Genomic DNA, 25,701 nt, shown 5'->3' with positions numbered 1-25,701 from the left:
ACATACCCGGCGGTCCAAACGTAGTTTGATACTTAAAAAATTAAGGCAAAATGCCGTAATCTTTGGCGTAAATAATGGACGTACCCTATAGTATTTTTCAAACTCGATGGATATAATTTATAACCTAAAAACGATAAATTTCGCAAAATCGTGTTGAGGTAACACCTGTCAGCGTACCCATTGAGTTTGAAAAATTCTAGAACGACTTAATGGCCGATAATTTAATGGCTAATCTTCCATATAGTAATTGTAGTCACCTTGACCCGCACGTCGGGTTCCTGCTGGTCGTCGTCGGCCCCGTCGGGCGGGTTCTGGCACGTGATGGCCACGCGCACCGTGCGCAGCACCACCTCGGGCACCTGGGGCAAATCACTGAGCGTTCAATAGTTGGCGTATCAATGGAATTTGGACGTTGTACTCGGTAGTTATAGTTCATATTTAGTCGCAGTGCTGTACTCCTAAGACATGCGGCGTTACCGGATATAGAGTCTATAAGCACCCTAACCCAGTTTCATTATGAACCGTACCATATAACTTAAATTTATTCTAAAATATATCGTTACTATTGCAATTTGTGATCGAAAACCTAACGTAAGCCGATATCTTGATGAAATTGAATGTATGTTGTTATTTAGTGTTAATCGGTAGGTGCAGCAGTTTACTCAATTCCCTGCTAGATGTTGCTGTACCGGCGCCATAGTAAGGCTACATCGCGGTGTTAAGATTTTTCCTGGTTTAATGAGGTCTCTTTGTTAACTTAGATCAGTTATCGCTTCTCGGCCTTTTGGCTAAGATCAAAGTGTAGTATCTGTTCTTTTCAGCTTAATATCTGAAAGTTCCCTCACTGAGGGACCAGTATATTAAACTGATTTTTGTAAACCGACGGGATGTTCGGGGCTCGCTCCACTCCCGTCACGGGTCGGCCCGGCATTGCAGTGCCGCCGGGATTGGCCCACATAATACACTAAAATACCTATAAATATGGGTACTGTATAGTATAGTCACATTTCGTGATTTGCCTGCCGGTTTGCATCGAATTGTCTGATAAAACAGATGGTAGTCACGGGCAAATTAATCAAATCCACGAGGAGACTTAGGGACAGGAGACTATAGGAGACAGTTCCGCGACGCATGACATTTCAAGCAAAAACCCGCGAGTAATCGGCCCAACTTATTACGAACGTCTACCCGCTGTATTACGTATGGAAACATTTGAACATCAACTGAGAGTCGTTTAATTAGATAATCCACTTTTTTCAGTAAATAAATTAATAGTTTAAAAAGCACGCTTTCATAAATGCACGTAAAAATGAAATGCCAGTGCCTGTCTTCCGGCTTCATCATCAGACCTTAAAACCTAATCGTGGTCAAAGTTCCAAACACAGCTATTATACGATTTTCCATCATGAAGTTCCAGTTAATATCTTCCGGCTCCATCATCAGATCAGTTCGACAGTACCATTGTCATCAGAACTACATACAGCTGCCAATTTTCATGACGCTACGATCCTTGGAAGATGGTGAAATTAGTTACCTTAGATTCCATTACATAGTTAGTTATATACAGGTCGACCTAATAAAAGCGTGTTAATAAGCATATGACCTCGAAATTTGAAATTGTAAATTGAATTGACTGACATGTTCTCATTTATTGATTTTTAACGTAATTGGTAATTGGCTACTTGACTGTTTTTTGTAAATAATGTTTAACGATCTTGATTTTCCTGAGGATCAAATGTCTATATGGGATTCATGGCATTTAAGCAACACAAAGGTCAGAAATGAGGGTTAAAATCTGACGCTCGCACTCGACGATTGAAACGCCTCTAACAAAATGATAAGGTGATGTGACGTCACATCATATAAGTCTGTCCTAAATGTATGGAAGATCAAGGAAATTGCCATTTTGACCCTGAAATAGTGCGTTTATGTTTATAGTTGCCACACAATTTATTTTTCAATAAAATGTAAGGAATCGAATGGTACCATTTTCTTTTCTATTTTTGAAAGACAAACAAAAAAATTTTTTTTTTGAGGCTTCGGAGCCTTGTATTTTTTTATAATCTCAATATAATTTTTTTAATTCCATAATGGATGGCTCGTTTTCTATCTATTTAACTAAATTTTGTTATAATATTCAACATGTGTCAAGTACCCAATTAGTTTTTATTTTAGAACATGACGATCATTAGGAGATACTCGTACTTAATTATTATATTTTATTTTATTCCCGTACTTTGTTTTGACATGAATGATAAATTTGTTGACATAAGATTAATTATCATTTTTAGGACATGTTTTGAATTGTATCCATTGTATTAAATAATATGATGTAAATATTAATGACGGTCATAATATAAATTCATGTCGATTAGTTTAGGATAATTTATAGTGTAATTTTATGTTAAGAGAATAAATATCTAAATCTAAATAATGTCGCCTGCGACGTCAGATAAAGTGGAGCAACTCCAAGCCTGTACAAACGCTTGAATGCCAAGTAAAAGGTGTCCGGGAAGTAAAGAGACAACTTTCAAAGTCTTACTGGCTGAAAATTTTATTAAAACAAAAGTAAAGTTTTGTCATTGCTTCTATGGTTTCATTGTCTGTCATTGCAAGCGGGAATTTCGTTATTGCTTATTCGTTTTTTCAAATTTAAGCATCGGAATATGAAGCACTTGCTAATAGGGTTTTTCACAATTGCCTTTATTTTACGAGTCTCATATTAAAAAATATATATTCAAACACTTTCTTCAAGGAAGAGCTAGACAAACTAGTATATATAGAATGAAAAGACATTATGAAGAAACGGTTGAGATTAGTTTTAAGAGGGTTCTGGGAAGAAATAGGACAATCACGCTACCTCGAATCATTAACCGAGTTAAATCGATTTTTAATAAGACTCCGTTAACGTCCGTCAGAGTGGCAGCGGATAAATTAAAAGTATCAAAGCTGTCTATCGCCAGAATGAAAAAGGAACGATCTAGGTTTAAAAACATATATGAACCAAATTACTTCCAGAGATATAAAGGACCAAGAGAAACGTGCAAAAAGAGAGACGAAAACTTTATAAAAGTTAACTGGAAAAAGTACTCATAGTGTAAGAAATAAAGGTAGTGTACCCAGCAGTAATTCCTCCGCCAAAAAAAACTTTACAGTATGATAAAGTATCAATAAATAAAAAGTATTGTTGAAATTTCCAAAGAATAATAATAATAGGAATTAAGTAAATACATAAAGTATTAAATCGATAATATCTTTTTACGGAAAAATGCTCCGTTCAAACTTTCTTCACCAGACATATTCATGTAACGTATTGCAACAATATATGAAATATCCAAAAAATATCCCAGCAGAAATACCAATATTAATAAAATATGATTTTTTGACATGTCTTGGACCGGAAAATTACTCCGTTTAATTTTTTCACTGGAATGCCATTTTATTGCTGTGTTATAGCTACAAAATGAAAATCTAAAAAAAATCTATGTAACTATACTATTTTCAGAAATTGCCTTTTTAATCGCTGTGAAAAAATTCTCTGTCCATTTTATTTATTGAATTAAGCTCACAGTTTTCTTTCCATCCAACTATAAAAACATCCCAAAAAATAACGAGCGTATTAAAAACTTAACATATCGGGAGCAGTGTGTAGGGAGCGGGGTGTACAAGCGGGGTGCGGGAGCGGTACTGGCCGCCGCGCCTGCCCGGCGAATGGTTGAAGGTGAATAGGTTACAGTTTAAAAAAATATTGCTACTTGTTTCTATTTTGACCTGCCTAATGCCTGCCTGTCTGTGTAGTACCTACCGCAACTATAGTCTCTGCAGTTACAAATGAAGTAGGTAGGTTATGCGATGTGTCCAATTTAAATATTTATATTCTTAAAGTCAATTTATTCAATTCGTGTTGTACGTATTAGGCCATACGAAGGAAAAAACGGGGAAACGATTCGTGTATAAGCGAATTTTGGCACAGTTGTAGATAAAGCTATCTTACATAACATACTGAAAGTACTGATGGATGGGGGTGGCGCCAATGGGGTGGGGGGGGGGGGTTATGTCCCTTTGTTTAGTTGTTCTTAAATAACTCTTAAACGGTGGCCCATATCAAAAAATGTTCTGTCACGAAAATAATCTATATAAAATTTTCTACAAGAAAAATTCAGTACACTTTTTTCGCTAGGAAAAATATTTAAAAATATATTAAAGCGGGAAAGTTAATTAAAATCAATTGAATGGTCCATTTTTCTATATTTTCGTAAATAACTCGTTAAGAGTTATTAAAAAAAAAAACTGAAAAAAGGGACCTTTTTTTTATACTACGTCGGTGGCAAACAAGCGTACGGCCCGCCTGATGGTAAACAGTCTCCGTAGCCTATGTACGCCTGCAACTCCGGAGGAGTTACATGCGCGTTGCCGACCCTAAACCCGCCCCCCACCCTCGTTGAGCTCTGGCAACCTGAGTAGCAACTATGAGTAGGGTCTAGTGTTATTTGGCTGCGGTTTTCTGTAAGGTGGAGGTACTTCCCCAGTTGGGCTCTGCTCTAGATCTGGAATGACATCCACTGACTGTGCCCTACCACACAAAGCGAGATGAAATTCACGATGCCCATACCTCTCTTAAAACCTTTAAGCCCCCCTACCCGTTAGCGGCACCACCATCCATCAGTACTTTCAGTATGTTGTGTAAGGCACCTTCAACTACAATTGTACCAAAATTTGCTTATACCAATATTATTTCCGCCATTGGGCTGTTTTTGGTCTTCGTTTGGTGGGCTATATGTAATATTGTTGGAGTTGCATAATATTTATAAATGTCAGTCTATGTGGGCGTCTAAAGAAGGTAGCTGGCAGGGACTGGATGCAGAAAACGGGAAATCGTGCTTTGTGGCGCACCTTGGGGGAGACCTATGTCCAGCAGTGGACTGCAATAGGCTGACGATGATGATGATGAAGTATCTTTCAGCTTATAGTGCAAGTTTCATCAAAACTGGTTCAGTAGTTTTAAAGATTTTGACGGTTAAGTTTTAAGATATCGCAATTTACTAGACTATAGGCAAATTAACCACAAGTCGTCTCCTTCACGATTTTCGTAGACATCTTTTCTAAATACCTAAAAACAGTTTTAGGTATTTAAATCCATAACAGTATGGATGTGTTCCTCGTTATCTCCAGAATACGAATTGACCAGTTTTAGTTTATAGAAGGGGGGGACGGGTCGAAATAAAGGGGGGGACAGATGGCGGCTGCCCATTATTGATATTTGTTTACATCTTGAGCGCTATGGGACTGATCAGTTCGTGTGAGGTGTCGTTTGAAAGATAATTAAACGTACTATTATTGTTTCTTAATAACCGTAGTCATAACTGTAGTCGTTTACAAAATATTTGAAAATATATGATTTTTTATCATGCATGGATAGCATAAGTACTAAAAAACATGCTTCTAACTCAATAAATTACACGTTTACCGCAATGTTTTTACAAAATATACGGTAAATTTCGCTTTCCAAATATAATAAGTTGTATTGGTGTATGATATTACACAACCAAATAATGATGAATTTTATTCAGTATGGGTCACTTCGCACCATCACATAAAGGGCGGCCGACCGTCGTCGACATTTCGTTATTACTTGTGTTCCATTTTACTAATCAATTCGTAAGATATGTTGTTTGAAAGAACATTAGACGTACTATTATTGTTTACTAACAACCGTTGTCATAACTGCAGTCGTTTACAAAATATTTGAAAACGTATGATTTTTTTCCGTGCATGGATGGCATAAGTACTGATAAAACATGCTTCTAACTCAATAATAATAAATAATAATAATAAATAATAAGTTTTATTGGTGTATGATATTTTACCGCAATAAATTTAACTACAAAATATACGGAATATTTTATCAGATTTCAAGGCTGTAAGTTTTCAGAATGAAAAATATTTATTAGGTTTCTAAAATTACTTTTAGATTTTGTTACCATACAACTATAAACATATATGTCAGGACTAATTTCGTCAAGCAAGTACAAACGACGCGGCGGGTCCATCGGTAGACCAGCAGCATTCTATTATTGTTTGACAGTACATTAATACTGTTCCCAAATGTGAGGTGCTGTAGTATATCGATAAAATTGGTGGTTTTGTAGAGTACTTTTAGTAATTAATCAGTCTTTTTTGCTTTTTATCACAGGTAACTTATGTTTTCACAAAAAGTTCTAGTTTCATGACTTCATTAAATCCGTAGCTTCATGATTGCAAGACGACTACACGTAAAGTACTGAATATCTGTGTCTTGTGTCCTTATTTAACTCGCGTCTACACATAAAATGTTACACTCCGCTGTTAAGATTAATTTAAAATCGCCTTCAATATCTGAGGCTTGTGAGGTTCATAGTGATATTTGTCGCCGTACGCTCCAGGGTGCCAAATAAGTGACTACTAACAATTTGTGTAGGTAGTTGTATAGTTTCATAAAGATGATACTTTCAGCTTTAGATGGTATATTTGCATTTATAGTCAACATTTGGAACAATCAATTTGGTTGCAGATGTTTGCATTTTGGATTATTATTCGTAAGCTTACTATATGACAACATGAAGTAAATTTAAATGGCGAAAAAATATAAGTGCATTTATGCCGGCTTTATCTGCGGTTTTATGAGGGCGAAATTAATTTCACTGTCAATATATGTATTATTAACAAAAAATTTAATAGCCTCTGATCCTTTGCAAATTTATCTAAATTTAATTTATTTTTATTTGTGGTGCACCGCATTTAATTTAAGAATAATTAAACAATATCCGTGAAATTCGGTTTTAAGTATAGTCATATCAACATTAGGTCAATTATGAGTACTACTAACAATTTTTATTTAGCATTTGACGTTCTAACTTATAGTTTTTGTTTTGCTTATTGTTTAATTGGTCACCTTAACATGGTGCTGTAGGCTTTAGCTTGTAAGTAAGATTCTAATAACAGTATAAGATGTACTAAGGTATTAAATAACGCTCACCTGCGACTGCTGCTGCTGCTGATCTATAATAGCGGCTCAACTTCTCTGTTCGACGGTAAGTCATAAAATATTAGAGAGTTAAAGTAGCGATTGCAATACAAAGAGCTATAAAAGACCTTTAATCGCCTGTTTAGAACCTTATGTGTAAACTGCAGCTGCTCATTACTCATATAGATGTTAAGGTTGCATAATTCACTTTGAACTATAACACTAGCTGTTTAACATTCATTACAGCGGCCAAAACAGCTACTTAAAGCTTTAGATGAGCCTCTTAAACATTTTTATGTCACCAAAGCCTGTAGGCTAAGACTATATAGCTATTCTAGAGCCGTCTTACGTCTTTAGGTGATAAATTGGTGCCAAGGGTGATAAATTGTTTGTTGGGATGTATGAAGGTGCACAGTGACTCGTGCTGAACAACATTCATCATTAATTGGTTCTGTAATATCATATACCAAAATAAACTTATATGTTTGGGAATATCATAAAATTTTCCATATATTTCGTAATAAAATTAATTACGGTAAAGTAATAATTTAATGAGTTTTAAAGCATGCTTTAGCAGTAGTTATGCTATCCATGCAAGGAAAAAACATGTTTACAATTATTTTGGTAAGCGAGGACAGTTATAACTATAGTTATTGAAAAACAATAATAGTATGCTTAATATTCTGTCAAACGACACCTCGAATGAAGTGATCAGTAAAATAGAACCCGAGAAATATTGAAAAGGCGACGACGGTCGGCCGCCATTTTTGTAACGGTGCGTAGTGACCCATGCTGAACAAAATTCATCATTACTTCGTTATATAATATCATATACCAATAAAACTTATATATTAAGAAAGCGAATGAAATTTACTGTATATTTTGTAATAATATTAATTGCGGTAAAGTTATAATTTATTGAGTTAGAAGCATGTTTTATCGGTACTTATGCCATCCATGCATGGTAAAAAAGCATATATTTTCAAATATTTTGTAAACGACTACAGTTATGACTACGGTTATTAAGAAACAATAATAGAACGTTTAATTATCTTTCAAACGACACCTCACACGAACCGATCGGTCCCATAGGACTCAATATGTGAATAAAAATCAATGATATTCGAGCACCATCTCTTCCCCCCTTTTTTTCGACCCGTCCCCCTCTTCATAAACTAAAACCAGTCAATTCGTATTCTGGAGACAACGCAGAACATATCCATACCAGTTTTAGGTAATTAGAAGAGATGTCGAAAATCTTTATTACGTGGCAAAAATTCTAGTACCTACTACCTAGTTGTTATTAACGTCTTTAGCGTGATATTATTCCAATCAAAGTTATATAAAACTGCGTAAGTATAATATTATTCGGTACAAATAAAACGCAAAAATCACTAACTGTAGTGTAAAGACTTACACTCACACACCAGTGACAACGACAACTCCCTTCTTAAGTGCGGGCTGCGGGTCACGCGCTCGGGTCGTACTAGTAGCACAAGGACGCTAATCTGCACTTACCTGCTAAAGGAAGACGGTATATTATTGCGTAACCGCGGGATGGATTTATGTTCGCTTCAAAAATGTCGGTGTTCTGGATGATATTTCTTTTGGATATTTTGGATTTAAGTTTATAAGTGACTACTAAGTATATATGTAAAAAGAATACTAACTGAGAAATTTTCCACCCTCAGTTTTTAATAGTTGTAAAATACATAAATTTGGGTATGTAGTTTTTTTGGATTTTCTTACCCACTACGCCAAATTAAATTCTAACATAATATAAGAAGAAAAAAAATGACAGAGCAATTTTCCGATGAAACTGAGCGTCAAAAAAAGGAATTATCATTAAAAAATATCTCATGTTTGACAATTTTTTTAGATTTTTTTCTAGTATGACATACTGATACAAATAACTTATTTGGTAAAATAATTTTGGACAGAGGAATTACTCAGTTAAACATATGAACATATTTATATTTTTACCTATAAATACCTAACTTAGGAGTGTTTTTGTTGTTTATTTATATGTTAGTTTCGGCTTATACTATACAATAACCAAGCAAAATTTCATAGACTGAGAAATTAATGCATGGGTCTCCATACAACAACTTGCTACATTTCCTACACTATCAGCGTTTATTGAACCAATGTTCCGGCGAACCCCAATGATGTTCATGAAGGCAATATTTCCATACAACTATTCATTAATTTCCATTCAGTCATATAGATGTGACATAGAACCAAAAAATTGTATCAAAAGCTTTTTTTTTTGACAAAACATTTTGTACGGCCAAAGGCGTGGCTGCAAAATCGTGAAAAGCCGTAAGGTGACGGGCCGCGAACAATTTAAGAAAAAAATATTTTTAAGAGGTTGTGGGCGCAAAAGCGATATCAATCTAATAATTTAATTAATTTTTCTGCAACTTGCAACCAAAATTATAACTTTTATCGTTTACCTCATATTACATTTTATGAAAATAAATTTGTCTCTACTTCAGGGACATCCCATTACGTTATTGTATTCCTTTGATCTGTGTTCAAAAACCGCAAACCAAGGCGTACACCCCCGTTTACACGCTGTTGTTATGGATGCTTGTCGATCGTGTAAAGAGAATTGATTGTAATAGAGAGGTAAACTCTAAGAAAAAAAACGTGCCCTTTAGTTTGACATCCAAAACAGATGGCGCTGACAGAGTTATCGCAAAATTATGGAAGGTAGAGGCAAGGAACGGAATCTCCTTAGGCAGAACTGTTGCAAAAGTGTCCAGCTGTCAGCTATAAATAATAGTTCCAAATCTCTCCAGAGTAGCGCTACAGTAGCTTAGAACCTAGGAGTTATTGACGGAGTGAAGTGCGCTATCTATGATTAGATTTTTTGGTTTTTTATCGGGCACTTTTTGGTGTATGGAGATTTTGTTCCTTGCGTCTACCTTTCATACGCAAAATGTATGGAGCTGTACAGCGCCATCTCGTTTACCTGTCAAATTAAAAGCATGAAATTGTCTTAGATTTTACGCATCTTACTCAATCAATGTATCTTTGATATGTATACTTGTATCGTAGTAAATTTGCTTGAACGGATATGAAAAGACAATGATCTGAGGGGACAGCCATTACAAAACATCATTTTCTTGCTAGTGCTTGGTGTAATTCGGCCTAAAGGTATAGTTGTTAGCTTTGTAGCTGGACCGCAACGGCTTATCCTTTGTCTATTGTTAACTAAAACCGCGCGTGCCACTACCTGCAAAAAAATATTAAATAACCGCTTAAAGTTACCCGGCCCTTTTTTGCAGGTAAGTGGCACGCGCGGTTTTAGTTCACAATAGACAAAGGATAAGCCGTTGCGGGCCAGCTACAAAGCTAACAACTATACCTTTAGGCCTGTATATACTTAATAGTTACATCAAAAGTGCCGGACCACACGATGAGCATGCTCTTCTTGAACCAGACGCCCTTGGGGTACAGGTCCACCGTCCACTCCGTCACGCGGTCGCTCGACGACGCGCCCATGCTCGATTTACTGAAAATCACACATTTAAATAATTAATGCACTTTATACAAGCATTTTGGACCCGGGTACGTCCTTAAACTACGTCCACAAGAGAGGTATGGGCATTGTGAATGTCATCTCGCTTTGTGTGATAGGGCACAGCCAGTGGATGTCATTCCAGATCTAGAGCAGAGCCCAACTGAGGAAGTACCGCCACCTTACAGAAAACAGCAGCCAAATAACACTAGACCCTACTTATAATGTTGTGTTCCTGCCGGTGAGTAAGGTTGCCAGAGCTCATCGAGGGTGGGAGGGGGTTAGGGTCGGCAACGCGCATGTAACTCCTCTGGAGTTGCAGGCGTACATAGGCTACGGATACTGCTTACCATCAGGCAGGCCGTATGCTTGTTTGCCACCGACGTAGTATATAAAAAAAAAAGAACGTAGTTTTAAGAGCTTTATTGTAACCTAAATAAACCGGTTTATTCGACGAGCGACGAGACGACCGGCCGGCCTGGTGGTGTGGCGCGTAAACAAAGACAGACACATATGAAGAAACCGGTTTTCATTGTTCTTACAAGAACTTAATGGAAATGTTCTCCTAAAAACCGGTTTAAAAATAACTGTACGTACGAAACCGAAATGAAAAGGTTTTGCGCCAAGTATATAAAAATGGTTTGGAAATTTAACCGGTAAGTCATACTCTGGAGTTGCAGGCGTACATAGGCTACGGAGACTGCTTACCATCAGGCGGGCCGTATGCTTGTCTGCCACCGACGTAGTATAAAAAAAACCGGTTAGTCATGAAACGTGAAAGGTATTATTAATGAATATAGATTTATGTACGAGGAAACGTAAACCAAAGAAAATACTTTATGTATGTATATCTATCTAAAGTATCTAACCTGGAAAAGATGAAGGTCCGTGTGTGATAGCAGGGAAGCGAGTGGAAGTTGTCCACGCCGAGAACTGAACCCCAAGTATCTTCTGTGTACAACCGCGGTGTGAACAGCATTCTACCTGCTTCTGTTTGCTGGATTTCTGCTACGCGCTCGTATTGACCTGGAAATTAATTTTAATATTTTGAAATAAAATATTTTTAGACTTTCAAACAAATACGTCTGGTATACAGAAAAGGGCCCGATATACTCTGTATCTTAGAATAGAATAGAATAGAATTTGTTTTATTCATAAACACACAAACAGTAATAGACAGACATAAAAGAGAACATAGTGAGAGTAAAGTGTCACGAAATGGCCTCATCTCAGCATGTTGCTGGCGACTTCCAGCGCTGATCTTCCGATGAGACCATCGAGTGCGAAGTAATCACGGAAGGTAACAGAAAAAAGGAAAGATATATAAAATAAACATGACGAACATACTTAACACTAAATAAAATTGCACGGACGAAACGAACGTGCAGTCTGTACCGGTCCGGTCGGATCGTATCGTGGTGCGGCATTAAGCGTGCGCAACTAGCGCCAGGTCAGCGGTAGCTACACGAATGAAATCCAGTGACAGATTTGACAAACAATAATAAGATGAAACTCATAATCTCAATCCGTTTTCGATCATGAAAACCATAAAACAAAGTTGACTAAAATACGTAAACAAAAGAAAAACTAATAGTAGCATAATCAGCTTAAATAAAATAACTATTATAAGGATGGTGTGTGGGGAATGGTGTCGATTCCATTGCGGAAGGAGCAAAAACATTGTGGTAAGTAATAATAGTCTTGACTACAGGCAACTTGTTTCCAATCTGCAGGTTTCCTGGTTAAGCTGGTGATTGAGCAAGTACTGTTTAAGCTTTGTCTTAAAACTATGAATACTTTGCAGGTTTCTCACTGGCGGCGGAACATTGTTCCAACAGCGGGATGCAGAATACTTAAAACTTCCTCGGAAAGCGGCTGAGGCATGACGCGGCGTCAACAGATGAATTCCACAATCACGGCGCTCGCGGAGCTTAATGCAAGATAGCTTCTTGAAAAGATATGCAGGAGTTTTATAGTTCAGTACGCCAAAGAGCAAACAAGCTAAGTGAAGTTTACGGCGGTGTTGCATTTTAAGGATCTTATGGCTATTCAGATACGGAGTCACGTGAGCTCTCAACGGAATATCAAAACAGAAGCGAGCACAGGCATTTTGAACACGCTGTATGAGTCGTTTAGTTTTGGCAAGAAGTCTTGGCCCAAACACAACATCAACATAATTCAATTTTGACAGGACGAGTGATTCAACTAATTGTATGCGCAGGTTTTCACTTAAATATGGACGGATTTTATATAGCACCTTAAGTTTATAAAAGCAACTCCTAATAGCCTCAGCGGTATGTTTCTCATATCGCAGTCCACAGTCCATTAGGAGACCTAAGTTACGGGCCTCATACACCCTCTCGACTGGTTCGTTCATCAGCATAACACTCACAGAACTACTGACACCGGCCAGTTGCTGATTGCTGCCAAACACAAGATATTTTGTTTTGCTGGGGTTAAGTAGTAGGCAGTTTTCTGTAGCCCATCTAGCAATTCTGGTGAGATCTTCATTTAGTTTTTCTATGGTACTGCTGATATCGGCTGGCTTACATGATATATACACCTGTATGTCATCTGCGTAAATGTGGTATTTGCAATGCGTGATGAAATGATATTCTATTCTATTCTATTCTGATGTGAGATGTAATGTCTGCGGAAATCTTTAGGTACTTAAATGAAAGTAAACAAACAATTTGTACATTTTCGGGTAGTTAAAACATTTATTGGTTAACCAACCAAATATAAAACCGCCTGGATCTGTCACTGAACGACCTGACTTTAACCTACATTATTTGATTATGTATATTTTCCATCTACCCTCAACTGGCTTAAAGAGCCATTTGAGAATAGATTTTGCTTACTTTTATTGAAATACCTAAAGATACAGAGTATAGAGACTCTTCACGACTAATATTTAAATTTCCTACCGTTTTTACAAGTACATTGGTTTGCCATACTAAATAAATATAATACAGGGTGACCTTAGCCATTGGACAAACCCTGAAATCCTACGTAGGGTTACTTCTCAGGAATGCTCTGACGTTCATATTTTTTTATTTAGAAACATACTGTGTTAATCTTTGGCAGTGTTTTTGATAATTTGTTCGAAATATTTGACAATGATGACATTTTTCAAAAGTTAGAAGCTTATAGGGAGCGTGCATGAACTGTAGGAGGCAGCACAGGAGCCGTCAGATTTTTGGCGCGAGGCGTAAATGTGATGTTTATTGTTCCGATGTAGCCCACAAGATGGCAGAACCTACTATGCACAAGAAAACACGTGTCGTGTAAATGTAAATGTTTATGGTTCCGATTCAGGTCACAAGATGGCAGACCCTCCAACGCGCACGGTCCTCCATACTATTCTTTGAGGATATTACCTTAGGAGCTACTAACACATACAGGCTGCTCCAAAGGAATAATTGGTAATTTGTTAATTTCTTCGAAACCGCTACACCGGCTGTTATGATACTTTGTACACTGGTTCTAAATACCCTAATGCATATGTACTTTTCGGCTTTGTCCCATGGCTAGGGACACACTGTATATAAATAAAATCCTACAACACAGTTTGAAAAGCGACCTTGTTGAAGTTAACCATGACAAAGAGTGAAAAACCGAAATTTAAAATGTAACTAGTATTGCATAGATGAATAGATAAGGATTTTTTTTTCGTCAAGTTTGTTTTATTACCAGATTGGTAGCTCATAGCTATCGCCATGCGCTCCATAAAGAAATCCTTGTGTTCTTGAGTCAGCGGACAGAGAAGAAGCTTAGCCAGCTGGTTGGGACACATCATGGGGAATCTGAAAACAGAAAATGGACAATCGGCAAATTACAAGTCACCGTTACAACGTTTGCTTAATAGAGTTGTTTCCAATTTTTTGAAACGCTTGTATTACGTTCTATATTAACTAGGAGTTGCCCTAAAATTCAACTTTTATACTAAAAACGGCTTTAAATATGTTAAATTAACAAAATATATTTTGACATATGCTTTGGCGCCCAAAACGCTTTTTGAAAATTGTGTGACGTCACAGTTTACGGTTTGACACATAACTACGTACACACGTAGAAGATACGAGCTGTCAACTGACATTTGTCATTTTTTGTTTACCGCCTAACTGTCAACAGTGTCAATCCGAGAGTTGTGACGTCATCAGAATCTTCAATGACGTTTCGAGTTTGGTCACGTGACGTATGCCAAAAGATATTTTAAATTAAGTATTTACAAAAATATGGTCATTACAGGTCCCCTAAAAGTAGTTTAACATGTTCTTATAATCCAAAAGGATTTATTGGGATACAATTCTGCCCTAAGATTTGTAGATGGAAACAACCCTATTGTTTTCTAGGTCTCTCGGTGTTACAGGGGCCAAATTATACAATTGATTCCCACTGGAAATATTGGAGGTACAGAGTGGGAGATAATTTGCTAATAAACTTAAAACGTTGCTAACAGACGTAGCGTGTAATATTGTGAATTCGTCGATAGCAATGCTGGCTGAAAACAAATAAATTTCTAAATATCTCAAATGATAACCAACCAATCAAATAATTTATGAGTATATGTTGAAGTATTAAAATAATAAAATATATTCAATGTAAGCATTGACATGTAAAATGTATTGAACCATTGTATCAATAAATACATAAAATAATTTAATAGTTTAAAAAACTCTAGAAAGACACGCTTGGAATGCCAGTGCCTATCTTCCGGCTTCATCATCAGACCTTGAAACCTAATCGTGGTCAAAGTTCATTACAAGATATTTCTAACAAATCCAGACACAGCTATGATACGATGTTCAATCATGAAGTTCCAGTTCACATCTTCCGGCTCCATCATCAGATCAGTTCGACAGTACCATATCATTGTATTGTCATCAGAACTACATACAGCTGCCAATTTTCATGACGGGACGGGACAGGATCGTAGGATCCTTGGAAGATGGTGAAATTAGTTACCTTAGATTCCATTACATAGTTACATACAGGTCGACCTAATAAAAGCGTGTAAAAAAAAATTACTACAATCTCACCTGATGACATCAATCGCACGCACGCACGCACGCACGCAGTCTAGGATGGAACATGCTTACCTAAAAGATGTCTATATTCACTCTCGATTTAAAAAAGGTGATAAATTTCATAGTTATTTTCAACAATCCAACAGTTAAGGATGCCAACTTTGGTTTCGAAATTTACTTAAGATTCTGATTTGTAAATAGCTTTTTTTAATACCACGTCGGTGGCATGGCAAACAAGTATACGGCCCACATAATTGAAAGCAGTTACCGTAATCTATGGACGCCTGCAACTCCAGAGGTGTTACATGCGCGTTGCCGACCCTTTAAAAACCTGTGCACTCCTTTAGCTTTGTTAGCTATTCACAATGGTGGCGTGGGGACTCGGGTAGGGGATCTTACCCGTCCTCAGCAGTAAATCGACGCCATACTTGCTCTCGCACAAGATCTTACGATATTAACCCCTTATTCATAAACGTGTACTAAATTTACGATGCCGCTAATACTCGCTTGTCCCTTTCCGACGTATCGGTATGATGGAAAGGGACAAACGATAAAATAAAAAATAAAAATAATTTATTTAGTAACTTCATAACTTAACAATATGCAGGTCGGCGTCTCTTTTTAAGTATACAAGATACCTGTGTCAAGAGATACCGCTCTTCCTTACTGGTTTGCTAATTATCAATAACAAAACAATGGTTAAAAGAAACAAAAATTTATTAAACTAAAAAATTAATTAAGTTACATTTAACGTAACAGGAACTTTGAATTTTATTAAATAGAAAGGAGCTAAATAACTAATTAAAGCCACATGTGTGTGTGTGTGTATGTGTGAGTGTGTGTGTATGTGTGTGACGATGATCAGCGGCATCGTAACTTTAGTACACGTGGTAAGCAAGAACAACAATAGGTACCTGACGTGTGAGAAGACGGCGGGCACGAGCGACTGCCAGTGCGCCTTCTTCTCCGGCTCCGAGAGCTCGCTAGTGTTCAGTCGCTCGCGCTGGCATTCGAGCCATCGCGTTACGAACCTGGAATACATTGAAAATCACTTCAGTAACTACATCCTAACCTGAACTGGAAGTGTCATGTCGACAAATTATGTGATAAGCTGAGTAGTGCCGTATACGTACTACGAAAATTGAAACCCCTCATATCACAAATTGCTTTAAAATCGGTTTACTTTGCCATGTTTCACTCTCAAATGTCTTATGGTTCAATAATGTGGGGGAACTCGACGGATGCGAATCGAGTGTTAATCCTACAAAAGCGTGCCCTGCGCGCCATGGCTGGCGTTAAAACAAGACATTCATGTAGGGGCATTTTCGTAAACTACCGAGTAATGACGCACTACTCACTATATATGTACGAAGTTTTAATGTTTGTGAGGAACAACTTGCCATCGTTTTCGAAAGTAAACGTCTCTGGCAAGGTGATTCGCTCAACAGGACGTCTTAGAACCGTCCCGCGTCGCATGGCACTTGCAGGGAAAAACCCGCGTGTCATCGGTCCAACTTACTACGAGCGACTACCCCAAGACTTAAAAGACGAGCCCTCTAATGAAAAATTTAAAAGCCGTTTGAGTAACTTTTTATTGGATAACCCATTGTATTCTATAAAAGAGTTTTATGACATTACCAATTAGATTTATTTAAATAGTAAGCATATTGTCGACATCTGTATTTTAAGATTTACTATAATTTACAGCTTAATAACGACCCTAATGGTGACATTATTTCTTATGCTGACATTATTTCTGTAACTGTAACTATATATTTTCTACCTTAATGACGACCCGTTCTTGGTGAATTTATTTATACAATTGAAATTTAAAAACTTTAGTCATTTTAAATGAATTATTGATTGTCACATGTTTTTCCTATGTATATAAAGTAAGACAAACCGACAATCACAATATAAATTCCTAAGAATTTACCACGCGTAGTTTTAAGTGAAATTGTATATTGTGAGATAAATAAATCATATCATATCATATCATCATCCTGGCATCGTCACTATCAAACGAGGCCAGGATGATGTGCAACCTATATTTAAAATAATCTTAATACATTATAGGTAGTGAAGGCAATTCTGTATATTGTTACAGGGGTGACATGGTCACTGCGTGACCACACCCCAATTTTGATGAAATCGCGCTTACAGAGTATAGTATACCCTTTAAATATGAGAAAAATACCACAAAAAATACGAGATAAAGAGAAATATGTCATTATTGTGTATATATTCTGCAAACAATAAGGTAGGTAGGTAGTAAGGTAGGTAATCATTAGTACCTACGTGTTATATCTGCGAAATGTAATCTATGCGCCAAATTAAATAGCGTACCTCCGCGAGTGTTTAAAGTGACGTTTCAAAATAATCTAAACGAGTTAAAAACAAGAGTTTTTTCGCATTGGATTGTTATTATATTGCTTTTATTATGTTTCTTGATATTATTAGAATACATTTTTATAACGCACAGGCATTTTTAATTTTAATTATAATTTTTAAATTTTTATCATATGCGTGGCGTCTCGCCAGTAGTCAGAGACGTACTAAACGTAATGAAGTGCGGGCACTTCATTGAGGTGCGGAAACATTTTGTTAGAGATGCCGACCGAAGTACTATACCTCAATGGTTTCAAGTAAATAATATAAAACGAAGAAGTACTCACCGATAGAGCGTCATCTCGTTGTGCAGCACGAGATCGGACTGCTGCAACAGGTGCAGCAGCGCCTCGCCCTCCAGCTCTGCGAGCTCCTGCTCCGACCACACCCATTCGACGTTCCATTTCACGAAGTTTTGGCATGCCTGCCGAACAAAACAGTGACATTATACACCGCTGCAGGACACCATCGCAAGCGCGGACTTCTGGCCGAAGGGTGTGGTGTTACAGCGGGTCCGGGGCAACCCGGGAGTGTTGTGTTCCTGCCGGTGAGTAAGGTTGCCAGAGCTCAACGAGGGGGGGTGGGTTTAGGGTCGGCAACGCGCATGTAACTCCTCCGGAGTTGCAGGCGTACATAGGCTACGGAGACTGCTTACCATCAGGCGGGCCGTATGTTAGTTTGCCACCGACGTAGTATAAAAAAAAAAACCTGCCGAATCCTACTCCGCCTCGGAGCCACGCTGTTATGTCGTCACCCAAATCTAATGTTTAATTTGTCTTTTGTTTTTATTTGTAGTTTTCTTTTTGTTTCCTTGTATTCTCTTTTTATTTTGTAGTTGATGCTGTGTCACTTATTTGAGTAAAATAAATTATTATAAGCCCTTTGCATATTGTTTATACATATTGTATTGTATACTTATATTGTATATCCAATACATTATTGTTTTCGTGGCCACTGAGGATTTGAATATTGAGATAATTAAACAGGTATTTAAACAAAAAAAACCGGCCAAGAGCATGTCGGGCCACGCTCAGTGTAGGGTTCCGTAGTTACTCTTCCGTCACAATGAGCTAAACTGGAGCTTAAAGTATAGTAAATTGTTAACCAAGGGATGAAACGGTACCTTTCACCCGAGTTAAACAAACAGGCAAATTTGCATAATCAGTACCTAATTAAAGTAAGTCTTTTTACTATGAAGGGAAAACTTTTTGCGATAACTCAAAAACAGCTAAACTGATCATGTCCGCTATAGTTTTCATTTAATGTCTTTCTTAAGCTCTTCATTTCTCAGCTCTTTCCACGATTTTTTTTCATATTTTTTGGACCTATGGTTCAAAAGTTAGAGGGGGGGGACACAATTTTTTTTTCTTTCGGAGCGATTATCTCCGAATATATTCACTTTATCAAAAATGTTTCTTGAAAACCCCTATTCGTTTTGAAAGACCTTTCCAACGATACCCCACACTCTAGGTTTGAAGCGAAAAAAAAATTTCACCCCCACTTTACGTGTAGGGGAGCTACCCTAAAAAAAATTAAATTTTTAGATTTTATTCTACGACTTTGTCGACTTTATTGATTTATATATCCATGCCAAATTTCAGCTTTCTAGCACTAACGACCACGGAGCAAAGCCTCGGACAGACAGACAGACAGACAGACAGACGGACATGGCGAAACTATAAGGGTTCCTAGTTGACTACGGGACCCTAAAAAGGATACTTATCAAGCTATGAAAGCATGCGCGATAATTTTTTATACATAACATTACTTATTGTGGAACATTACGTCTTCTTTACTTGGGACTCATCGCTCGGAGCCGGCTTTCGCCATTATTCAAGATTTTTCTAAAAATATTCAGATTTTGCAGCTCAGTGCTTATGAGCACATTTCACTGCATGAACCTTTTCCCCCCAATGCTACCACAGGCTATCAAATAATCCTTTGCAATTAGTTTAAGGATGTGAGGCAGGGATCGGAAACCGGTATTTTTGTATGGGAACGGAAACAGTATTTTTTCGTTCTTTGTTAATGACTTCATTTCTAATTAGGCAATCTAATAATACGAAGTCGTTATCTGAAAACACAACTGAGTCCTACATTTAGAGTATAAAATAAACCGAAATATATGGTTATTTCGAGGTTTTTGCAAAAAACCGGTTCCAATCCCTGATGTGAGGGTACCTTGGCCACCGGCGCGTGTCCGCAGGCCATGGTGTACTGCATCCAGCCCACCAGCCGCCCGCGCTGCGCCGCCTGCGCCACGTGCGAGCCCATGTAGCGTAAGCACAAAGACACCAGATCCTGAAACCATTGTTGTTTTTTTTTTTTTCAATTCTGTTAGTTTCATTAAAAAACTAAACTAAAAATTTTGAAAAAACCCACGACAGTTAAAACGTAGTTGAAAAGGGATGCACAAATAAATGTTTACTGCAGCGCCCTCTGGTGAGTTGTCACCGTAACACCTATCTAAGAACATGCACCAATCAAACATGAACCCACCACTGAAAACCGCATCAAAATCAGACTAGTCGTTTTAAAGAAAAATGGCAACATTGGTCCTCTCACCCCAAACGCATATACCGTCTCTGTTCCGTCGTGGGTAATAAAATAAAAGATACCAACATGAAATTCCGCTTGGCATATTTACTTCCCAGCCGTGCTGATTTTGTACGAAATCAACAAATTGGTTGTACAAATTGGGAGGGTTAAACTACAATTTGTATGGTATAAAAACATGTAGACCGCGGGCCAGGAGCATATTTCGACAGCCATCGCCTCCCGTCTGATACTTTGTCAGATGCTGTTTTAAACTTAAAAAACCGTCAGCCGGTTCTATCGCAGTGGAATGACCGTCAGCTGTAAAATGAACATGTAAAAAATATGCGCCTACCACTTTATGTGCGGCAAAGTATGCGTAATGTGTAAATTGCGTGATCCGTTGAGGGCTTTTTGGGCGATTATGCCTGATGAAATGCTACATGCAACGTTTCATGATTTGTTTTTGCTATCATAAAAGGTATAGCGCTTATTTTTAACATGTTCATGCGACCAGCTGATGTTCTTACCACCGCGATATAACCGGCTGACGATTTTTTTAATTAACTACAGCATCTGAACTATCATTTGACAAAGTATCAAACGGGTGGCGATGATAATCTTTTTTTGTTTTACGTATTTCGGTGGCTGCCATTCCTCAACCCACCAACGGAGCGGCAGCTGACGTCCAGCCGTTAACCACTACACGAGTTTTCAGCCGGCAGGCGATTGGTCATAGAAATAGATCCTGGCTCGCGGTCTAATGGATTAATAATATTGTTTGAGTGGATATTCAAGCTCGTTAATTCTAGATATCATTTTGATTGCAGTATTTTATTACATTATCCGTTTGATAGTAACTCGTTTAGGTACCATCAGCCGTAAAAGTGCGCCAACTTACCGGGCACAACCTAAAGGTTATAACGCCATCGCTGCCGCCATACCTTTGGCCTTTAAGATCTATTAGATGGCGCCACTTTTTGATATTTAACAAATTGAACACATATCAGTGAAAGAATGAGGATTAAAGTCAAATGGCGCTCTAAAAGTGTTAAAGATGGCAGTAAATTTACTGTGGCTACAAAGTTTTCTTTGACAATCCACCTCTATTTCAATTCTCTTTGACTTTATCAACGAATTCATTCATAATTTCTCCATGGAATTTCGCAGCTCACAGACCTCACAGTACAAGGGAATTTAATACTAGTCGTTTTGTGAGCTGTAGACCTCGCGGTAAGCTTAAAAAATATAAAAAACTTACGTTGAGTCATTATCACAACGAACTCACAGCGGTGATCACTGGGACTTAAGTATTTTATGCCAACTTTTGCCATTCTTACCATTTTTTTAAAAACGAAACGAGAGTAAATTTATATCTAACTACCGAACCTGTAGGGCTAAGATGATCGGCTCTTTATCATTTGTCACCATGCCTGTCACGTTCTAACAAGTATGTAAGCGCGAAAGTGACAGGTGATAAAAATGGAACCATGCTGCCACCGCTGCTCACAAAATTCCACGAGGATCGATTGAGAAATGCGGCCTGCAGTGTAGAACATCCAGATGCATTATTGTCCAAGGTGAAACGGAGGGCTTCGCCAACGTTCGGTAAATAAATGTGTAAAATAAGAACATACCTTAACATTGTATTTGTCAGCGAGGGACAGTACGGGAAGGACAGTGCTGTGCGATATACGGATCTGGCCCGTGTAGAAATACCTGCGAAGAAACAAAAAACACACTTAGTATCTCTTAAAAGGTCTTTACACAACAATTAGGGTCACGCTACTTCTGTGGAAGTACCCAAAGACAAGTGTTATAATTATAAACTATAGAGCCTAATTTACTGATTGAACCTTTGAGCGACACCGGGAAGGGAGACGGCATTCATACTATTTCCCCTCTGCCAAAGCATAGGCACAACTGTGCCTAAGGCGGTGCATGTTGTGACTCGTCCGTACACAAAAAGAGATCGAGGACCGAGGTGTGCAAGATTTGTCTTTGACGTTTGTTATTTTCTATGTATTTGTGTCGTCATTACAGATTGGATTTTGTATGTAGTGAGTGAGAAGTGTGACTGTGTGCACGATTCCCCTCGCAAAAAATTGCAGAAAGATTTGTTCGGTTAGATATCGCTTGGGCTCCTTGCCGGCGTTGCTCGAAGGATTGCAATGATTTTTTCATATGACAACTGCTATTCGTTTTTTGAGTATCGATGCATATCTAACGAAAAAAACATCATTTTAAAATTTTAAGCAAATCGCTTGATTACATCTCGCGATACTAGTAGGATGTTGATACTTATTGTTAGCATAAATATCCTTCACCATAAGAGGCACTCACAAAAAATCCCTGAGTCAAATTGATTTAAGGGCCGATTTACTATGGGAACCCGACTATGGCCTTTATACGAATGTTACACAAAAGGTTAAAATAAGAAAATTGCTTGTAAAAATTGGCAATATTGTTTGAGGGAACTCAGCGATTACTCTTTTTACTAAAAAAATGAAAATGAAAAAAAACTTAAATCCAAAAACATGTTATCCGCGGTCCCTAGCACGCACATCACGCTTACGCTCAGTGAGGGAGAGAAGAACACGAACCTGTATCGCATTTTCAGTTATTTATTGGGCCGATCCCGGCGGCACTGCAATGCCGGGCCGACCCGTGACGGGAGTGGAGCGAGCCCCGAACATCCCGTCGGTTTACAAAAATCAGTTTAATATACTGGTCCCTCAGTGAGGGAACTTTCAGATATTAAGCTGAAAAGAACAGATACTACACTTTGATCTTAGCCAAAAGGCCGAGAAGCGATAACTGATCTAAGTTAACCAAGAGACCCGATTAAACCGGGAAAAATCTTAACACCGCGATGTAGCCTTACTATTGCGCCGGTACAGCGACATCTAGCGGGGAATTGGGAAACTACATGTCCGAAGCTACTGTCGTGATTCGTGATCGCTTTGACTTCGACCTATGATGTGCTATGCTTGCTATGCTATGTTTTCACAAAAGTTGAAAAGCAGCTACAGCTACTTTTCAAATGTATGAAAACATAGCATAGCACATCTCTGGTCGAAAGACACCCTTACAAAACAAACACTCTAGCTGTTCTATAATAAATAATAATATCTTTATAAACATGTTTTTTTTTACTAGCCTGTTTTAGAGTCCCACTGCTGGGCAAAGGCCTCCTCCCCTTGATCTCCACGACTCCCGATCTAGCGCCTCTTCCGGCCGGTTTTTGAGAAAGGTGTCCAGGTCGTCCCGCCATTTCCTTCTGGGCCTACCGCGTCTGCGCCCATCTTCTGGCATCCACTTGGTACCTACACTAGCCCACCTGTTTGGATGCATGCGGCAGACTTGACCTGCCCAGTCCCATTTCAGCCTAGCAGTCAGCCAACATCAACATGGCGAGTTCTTGAGCGCAGTGTTTTTCTACAAACAAAATTATTCAGAAAAACTTACTTCAGAAAGTGTGGGAAGACGGCTGAGGCCTGAGGTGTCTCCTGCAGCACTATGCGACTCTCACGCCACTCGCTCCACTCGCGGTTCATCAGCATCACCTGGAACCATCAATAATTATCAGTCAGCTGCAGATGTCTGAGGAAGAAGTAATTTTTCTTCGGATTTGATATTACAGTGGTTAGAGTTTACGGATTAATGAGCGGTTTCTTTGAAAAAATGCCACTTTCATTCATTTTGTATTTTTTCATATAATTTTTTTATGTCTACAAAGAATCACGAGCTCTTTCGATACTAAAGGGATAAAAAAATGTCCCAGTTTTTTCCTACTGTGATACCATTTCCCCATACACTTTGTATGGCGGCAACAAAAAAGAAAGTTTGAAAAATGTATGGAAATTTTGGGACACTTTTATTCTCCTATAAGGATGAAAATGGGCTCGCGATCCTGACTAGAAATAATACAAAAGTGGCAAAATAGGTCACATAAAAAAATTGCTAAATAGAAACACTCTAATATAGCTGAAGTTGAAACTGTTATAGCTGCTATGCACTTATGGATAGTTTCATGGATTGTTTTGTGGTGTTACGGTGTGTCTTGGTGTATTTTTGTCCTTTGATGGATATCCTTAAAAAAATCAACCTTATGATATTGTTCATAATTCAAATCACTGTCTGTTTTGATTAGATTCTTAGAGATCTAGGCTAGTAATTATACCATTCCAATCTCTGGTCATCATTTGTAAGCTTTCAGATTCCCACTGTAAACCAGTACCTCTGCACCTTGCCATGACATTATGCTCATAAGAGGGCCTTGTTAACTTCACTTGTTTATACAAATAAACAGTTTTATACTTGGTGTGGCCTGTCACATGAGCAATAAATTAAAACATAGGCCAGGGGTCACCAAATGGCGGCCTGTGGTCCGGATCCGAACTGCCAACCTATTTTTTTTGGTTATTTAATAAACTCTAGTAGAAACCGCGGTGGTCATTTTATTTTTTGACTATCATTCTTAGTGTTAAATCACCTAATCATTCCATACCTGGAACACCTCACTGCTGGCGCAGAGTATAAGCCGGTGTGCTGGATAGGCTACTCCTCCGACCTCCAGCACCAGGTCGCTCATCAGCTGCTCGGCATACAGGGTGGCAATCTTAAGCAGCACACTGGATGAATTGTCCACCTGGAAAAATATTATAACCAATTTTTAAATGATTTGAGATTTTGATATGGTTCTGGTAGTGACCCTGCCTATGAAGCTGATGGTCCTGGGTTTGAATCCCGGTAAGAGCATTTAGTCAAAGTCAAAGTCAAAATATTCTTTATTCCAATAGGCCTAGCAACAAGCACTTTTAAATCGTCAAATTTTACAAATATCATCTTAATCTAAATATCAGAGCAATTTATTGATGCAGTTATTTTTGTTCTAAAAAAAACATTGAACTATTATAGATATGGTAAACTTAATAATAAGAATTTCACAAAAAGATCGTCAAACATCATCATCATTTATTTTTGTGATGAGCATACTTATTTGTTCCTCAGTCATGGATGTTTTTTATGACTACCCATAACACAAACAAATAAATTGCTTCCCTTTACTCAATAAAAGTTTACTCGCTTTAAACTTAAATAAACAGTGTATGTGATAGATCATAACTTTCACATGTCAAGATCGGACAGAAAATAATAGCGCGTGCATTGCGTTAAGTGACACAGAAACCCTGTCCAACGGCCAAGCAGTGACTGCC

At 37.9% G+C, this 25,701-nt stretch overlaps 1 protein-coding gene and 2 non-coding genes across 3 annotated transcripts in view; 1 reads left to right on the top strand and 2 right to left on the bottom strand.

Moving 5' to 3' along the window:
- LOC133515755 (BTB/POZ domain-containing protein 17-like) overlaps nt 1-25,701 on the bottom strand; it is a 38,351-nt gene that overhangs the window by 10,843 nt on the left and 1,807 nt on the right. Inside the window, exons 2-11 of the mRNA XM_061848336.1 lie at nt 24,993-25,133; nt 23,951-24,048; nt 22,120-22,201; nt 20,129-20,248; nt 18,235-18,371; nt 16,474-16,590; nt 14,223-14,335; nt 11,399-11,555; nt 10,406-10,523; nt 258-359 (exon numbers count right to left, since the gene is read on the bottom strand). Coding sequence (XP_061704320.1) covers nt 258-359; nt 10,406-10,523; nt 11,399-11,555; nt 14,223-14,335; nt 16,474-16,590; nt 18,235-18,371; nt 20,129-20,248; nt 22,120-22,201; nt 23,951-24,048; nt 24,993-25,133 — 1,185 coding nt within the window. The remainder of the gene's footprint in view (nt 1-257; nt 360-10,405; nt 10,524-11,398; nt 11,556-14,222; nt 14,336-16,473; nt 16,591-18,234; nt 18,372-20,128; nt 20,249-22,119; nt 22,202-23,950; nt 24,049-24,992; nt 25,134-25,701) is intronic.
- Nucleotides 769-961, top strand: LOC133516712 (U2 spliceosomal RNA). Its single transcript, XR_009799268.1, has one exon. It is a non-coding gene; the product is annotated as a U2 spliceosomal RNA (small nuclear RNA).
- Nucleotides 23,105-23,297, bottom strand: LOC133516710 (U2 spliceosomal RNA). The gene has a single exon (XR_009799266.1). It is a non-coding gene; the product is annotated as a U2 spliceosomal RNA (small nuclear RNA).

The sequence above is a fragment of the Cydia pomonella genome, chromosome 3 (assembly GCF_033807575.1).
Source record: "Cydia pomonella isolate Wapato2018A chromosome 3, ilCydPomo1, whole genome shotgun sequence".
In the NCBI taxonomy this organism is placed as follows: Eukaryota; Metazoa; Arthropoda; class Insecta; order Lepidoptera; family Tortricidae; genus Cydia; species Cydia pomonella.
This window is presented reverse-complemented; position numbering and strand designations above follow the sequence as displayed.